The 6061-nt window shown below is 40.4% G+C and overlaps 1 protein-coding gene across 1 annotated transcript; it reads right to left on the bottom strand.

The window, feature by feature from the left end:
- On the bottom strand, positions 1–5888 carry htatip2 (HIV-1 Tat interactive protein 2). Its single transcript, XM_022238350.2, has 6 exons — positions 5729–5888; positions 4669–4864; positions 4008–4115; positions 3160–3297; positions 2203–2264; positions 1–1423 (listed from the first exon to the last, which is right to left on the bottom strand). The coding sequence occupies exons 1-6, from the start codon at positions 5836–5838 to the stop codon at positions 1102–1104; spliced, it is 936 nt and encodes a 311-aa protein (XP_022094042.2). The 5' UTR covers positions 5839–5888; the 3' UTR covers positions 1–1101.
- Positions 5889–6061: the final 173 nt, after the last annotated feature.

The raw sequence follows: 6061 nt of genomic DNA, 5'->3' as shown, positions 1-6061 counted from the left end.
TACAGACTACAGCAAGCATATAATCTGCTTTTTAATGGACAACCAAAGTGGAATCATACATTGCTTTCAAGAAAGAAAAGGGTTAAGTCTGAAGAACAGTAAAATATCCAAGTTATTTCCTAATCTGTATTGTTTTCTCCTTTGCAAACTCAAGTGCAAGTAAATTATTTCCAACTGCGCCTACATGAAAAATTCACATTGTCGAGAGCATGGTGATCAACAAGCAACTGAGAGAAATCTCTGAGTTAAGCTTGAACTGTTGCAAAACAAGTCAGGGTTAGTCCATATTTGTTCCACCCGTAGCATAGTACATATACTCTCTACCAACCAATGAGAAAGGACATTATATTTTCATTTCTTCAGAGAATTATAACCCTTTTCCCGGCATGTGGTAGATACACCAGGTTTTTGTTGTATTTTATTTCATCTTGATATTGCCTTTACCTATTTGGTTGCACTTTTTTATTTTGCAGCCCTAAATAGCGTTACCTATGGTTGACGAAAGACAAAGACAAGCTACACAGTTTCTTATCAACAGGTATCACTAGAAACTTCCAACAATGCCATGGTCGGCTAAATCACATATATAAATGTAAATTATATCAAAATAAACCAGCATTCGTGGATGTATATGTATTAAAATTTGAAAAATTTTAGATAGTAATATTTTAAAGTCAAGAGAATCTGTACATCCAGTAGTTCCATCTGCGAAAAATTATACACAAGCTCACAAAAATCACGTCAAATCTGTTTCAGGCACTTTCTTGTAAGATTTTCTGAGATAATCCAATTACTGATTTGTTTCCATTCTAATTTATTTTGGGGATTATTTGTGGCTGTCTCTATCTTTAAAGATGAACAGGTAGATGTGTCAGGGGTCGTAAGCAACTTGTAGACATGATGGATTACCTATTATTTGATTTGTTGATATCGGCACTGTCACCTATGTTGTTCCTGATCCTGTACTGGGTATGACATTTTGATTGCTGGTATCTCTCTGTTTTGGTTGGTGTCACTGTCAGTGCTGTGTGGTTGCTGTCAGTGCCTGTGGGGGTGCAGGCTCATTTGTGCAGTTGTTTTGTGGTATGAGTGTGCTTGTGTCTAGGGTTCTGCTGCTTCCTGTGCCTTGGTATCTGTCGCCGCAGGCGTCTGGGTGTCCGTCACTCCTGTAGCCTGGTCGTCAGTAGCAGCTTGCATCTTGCAAGCTTTCGCTGCCTGGGGCTTTGTAAGCCTATGAATAGCTTTGGCTTCAATTATCTCGAAAGCTTGGGTCACCGGTGATATGATGGTATTGATGACAGCTTTGGCAACAGTGGTCGTTGGTGATGTCATTGAGCCTGGCGACAAATACTCCATAGGGGCCAGGAACTTTCTGATGAACCATTCACCTGGACGACTTTCCTGTCTGTCACACATCAGCACACTGGTGATAAAGCATAAAATGTGAATACCGTTTCATTTTTTTTAAAATGCAAGCTTGCAAGGCAATAGTACAGTATCGTACATTAATGTCAGCACTAACCGATTAACATACGTCTTTGTTATGGGCAGGCATTTATTTTCTGTTTATCAAGTACAGACAGGTAGGCTGCAGATCTTGAGTTCTGGGTTGGTAAGATCAACAGGTTACAGTGTTTACACAAAAGAAAATTGAAGATACCCCACTAATGAGCCAAGGTTTACTGCATGCTCTTATCTGCAGGCAAAGTAACGTTGCAAATTTGGAATTCTTCGTGTTCCACTGCTACGGACGGCAGAATTCCGTTTTTCTGCGGAGGGTATGACAACAGCGCTTGAGTGCTAAACTTTCGTTTCAATTTACACAATTTCTTTAGGCCTATATGAACACAGGATGGCTTTATCATGGGAAAACATTACACATGTACAAAGTACAAATGTGCATGAAGTTGCTTAACAATCAAGCCCTATGAGGATTAACTAAAAACTGGGATTTCTAGATCAATTTCAAACTCCACAGTTGGACCTACAGGGCATTGAACGAGGGCTTATTTATCTGGAGAGGGGCCCCCAGGGAGAAATGTTGCCCATTTTTGTAGGACTTGAAAGTGCCAGAATTGTAGAAATGCTACGAACACATCTGATGGGGAGATTAAGGATTATCAAAAAAAACATGGCACATCATTTTTTGGGACAGAAATTCCACTACCACCCAGACATGCCACTGGAGATAGATGTACTCACGCTGGTCGATAAACAGTTGCTCTCTCAAAGCCAAGCTCACGAGTCTCCTCTTCCACTTGTCCCTGCAAAACAAACACGAAAGTTACTGACTCCGCCCCCTCACAGAACTGAAAATACATGTACAAGCAAGCTTCAGCTCTTTTTACCTTTGCCCCTCCTCCAACACCCAGATTGACAGACTCCCTGTCAACTGATTGGTAAGAGTGTGGATCACATGTCACGAATTGTTCATCCCATGCAATGAATTATTCATCACAATGTGGGCACACCGCATAATGGACCCTTCCCATGAAATATGCAAATCAGACGGGCGCATGCGCGCTTCTACCACTGGTTGGCAAGCGCGGCCGTCAACGCTGTCGGCTCTGTAGGCGAGCTGCTAGTAATGATAACTTGGAGCGTAGAAGGTCACTCAAAACTGCAGTACAGCCTTTGCCCGATACTTGAGCACTCTTTTCTCGAAACTAAGAGAAGTTTTCAGTATCCTGAGGTTGGAAAGTAACATTTCCTTGTCTTTAAGTTTGGCACTCATGTCAAACTATACTAGTACAGGAATGGCATGTATGTGCTCATAGTTACGTGCATTTGGAGATTTGTATTGTTACGTCACAGATATAAGCAACTTTGCCAACCAGTGGCAGTGATGCACATGCACCTGCCTTATTTGCATATTTAACCGGAAAGGTCCATTGAAATGCACTATTCTCAAGCAAATAATAAATGATAGAGCTGCAGTCACAAGCAATTTCTGAACTCACAGGATACTGAGATTTATTCTGGTAATGCAGACTTGCAAATATATTTTCTGGATTTATTCAGATAAAACAATGAATCGTCAACATTTGTGTAATGGCCATAGTAACTTTATTTAGAAGTAAAGGAATGTCCCATGCATTCTCAACCTGTGAAATTAGTCTCACCAAACAGGCTCATAAATATTCATAGTTTGGTCTTTACCTTGACCTTTGGATACAGGAAGAAGCTGTTTTTGTTGGCACCCGTCGATGAAATCAGGTTGTAATGTTTACAACCTCCTGCCTTAGCTAGCTCAGCAACCTTCATGGTGTAGTCATGATCAACCTTAATGAACCCTTCCTGAAATAAATTGACAACAATCGAGATTGAGCTTGAAACATCCGTTGAAGTTTTTTCTACAAAAGACTTGGACCATACTTTGACCTCAAGCTTTATCTAGCTAGCCCAAGGGGCAAGTTGACTCATTCTGTCACAAGCCTGCAGAAATCTTCACTAACCCACTGCACATTGCTTAGCAAAACTCACATGTACTAGACTAATTTTTTTCATCTTCACAATATTAACCATCACCGTGGCATCCTGCCAAGTTTAAAACTTTAATAGTGCAGGATTCAAAACTGTTACGTAATAAGAAACATTAACAATCTAAATTCACAATGCTGGTAATTTTTCTTTCATTCAAGTTGCAAAAAAATGACGGTTTCAAACAGGTCTGCAGGTGTTTCTTTACTGGCCCCGCAGGCAAATTAAAGAATGCACTTTACTAACTAACCTGCAGCAGTTTTGAAAGTATCTGTACACTGGTCTAGAGCTAAGGTCATCACTTGCTTGAACAGGTCACTGGCAAAAAATTCAGTCCTCAATATATGGCTGTGACAGAACTAGTTGGCTATGGCTGGATAATGACACTTTGCACTCTATGAAAAGCCACAACCGAGTGGCTTCATTCATTTTTCATAGACACGTGCATTAGTTTAAGCCATAGCCAAGTCAATGAGAAACTGCCTAAGCATTATACAGGGCGACGACATCTTGATTGTGATTATTACCTTGCCGGCTTTGCCTTTGGTCGTGCCCAAGGCACAGATGCCAACGCTGTGACCCTTGAAGACATCAGCAAAGTCGTCTAGCTTGTCAAAATCAACAATTTTCTGCTCCTAGGTACACGTATATTGACAGAAAAAAAAAACAATTTTATTTAATCCCTTCACAAATTAATCACTGCTAACCTCTAATCACACACCAACAAACTGGGGTTTCCCCACCACTGCTTTCGAGCACTGACGTCGGTGTTCTAGGCTTTTCTGTTGTCATTTTTGTGGACTTCAAAGCTTACATAATAACCACAACTCAAGACATGATCTAAGTAGTTTCAATCATACTTCTTGAAGATGATGCTGGTTGGAACTTACTCAGAAAGATAAGAGTAAAGATTAACGAATGATTACACCACCAGCCTCTCTCAAGCTTGTCAACACAAGATAAACAGTGCAAGCTAATAAAAAATAAAAAAATGCAAAGCCTTCTCAGAGTTAGAAGCTCCTAGCTCAGACACCCTCTAGTGGAGTGGGGACAGCATGAAAGTCATGAGGCTACGCTGATACTTGATAATTCAAGCATTTCTTTGTTATTCTGTTGTCTACCTGTGACTGCATGGCCTTGTGACTGGTCTTTGAATGAGAAATTCCACCTGCTGGGAGTACTGCTCACCATCTTGAAATCTTTGAAGAGTTCGTCTTCATATTTGACCTCTCTCCTGCCAATCAAGAATACGTTGCTGAAGATCTTGGTGCGAGCTAGCTCCTTGACGACTTCCTTGCCCACCTCTCCAGTGTAACCGACTACAAATGCAGTCTGATTCTTTTCTCTAAATGCGTCCATCATCTCGTCTATATTGCTGGCCATTCTGTATTCACACAGATTAAATACATATTGCATTGTTTGAGTTTAACTCCCAGATAACAAAAGAAGGGCCTAAGCCAAACTGAAAAAGGCACTGAGAAATTCAGCCATGATTCAAAACATTTCGAATTATTAAACTATTATGATCATACAGACACATTAAAGGGTGGCCACAATGGACTTTTCTAAGACACAACTTTTCTGCAACTTTGTACTCTTCTTTGATGTAGGCCTATGCCATGAACACTTTTTTGCCCTCTCATTTGGTTGAACATAGTGAAAAGTGCACTTTTAAACACTTATAATTATCCATGTATTCTTAGACAACTGAGGGCGCTGTTGCTGTGATGTCATCCAAGGGAGAATATTGCATAGGCTTTTCTATTGAAATTGTGAACCCACTGCTTGCTTATTGCTATGCACATAAACAACAATGAATCGGCATAGAAGAGAAAATTTACGGTCCAGCAAATCTACAAATATACATGAATTCGTGTACTTGCCAATGTAACTCTTATGGGGATGATATCACAGTTGTTCTCATGAATGTGGAAATAAGCAAAAAGGCAGCAAAATACCCCTTTAAATGAAGCAAAAGTTGAAAATTATGTTGACTGAATTGAAACATAAAGTGCATTTTACCCTTTAAACATAGGCCTTGACCTATAAAATGTTCAAATAATGTCTCCCAAATTTTCCCCGAAAAGAAGCTCGAATTTATAACACCCCCCGCCAAGTGACCACACCCACATTGATAAAAGCTTCAACGTTAACGTGTACGGTGCAGTACCCTGGCCTGGCCCAGGCACAACACATTTCTGGTGTAAAATGGACTTCGATTTTGGTTCTGATAAATCAGCAGTCCTACCTGTTTATAATCTCTTCGTTTTCGATTGGAATCTGGGCTATGTATCCGATGATCAGCGAAATCACCAAGAAAATTACAGCTAAACTGGACAAAATGCGACAGGCCCACATGACACGGCACAATATTTGGTATGCACAAAAATTGCTTGTTTACGGCTTGAAATTACGCATGGGTCTATGCCGGCGGTTGCAGCCACTTCCAATAGAGCTGTGTGTAATTTGAAGCCGCAGCCAAGTAAATCGGACATGGCTGAATATACCCTGCATAATTTTGGTGCGGTACCTATATTTCTGCAAGGGGGAATATTAGAATAGTGCAGTGGGTCACCTGACT

Source organism: Acanthaster planci, linkage group LG21, assembly GCF_054643075.1.
Source record: "Acanthaster planci isolate LZ-2023a linkage group LG21, COTS_SCS, whole genome shotgun sequence".
In the NCBI taxonomy this organism is placed as follows: Eukaryota; Metazoa; Echinodermata; class Asteroidea; order Valvatida; family Acanthasteridae; genus Acanthaster; species Acanthaster planci.
The sequence above is the reverse complement of the archived record's forward strand: the minus strand, read 5'-3'. Positions and strand labels throughout refer to the sequence as shown.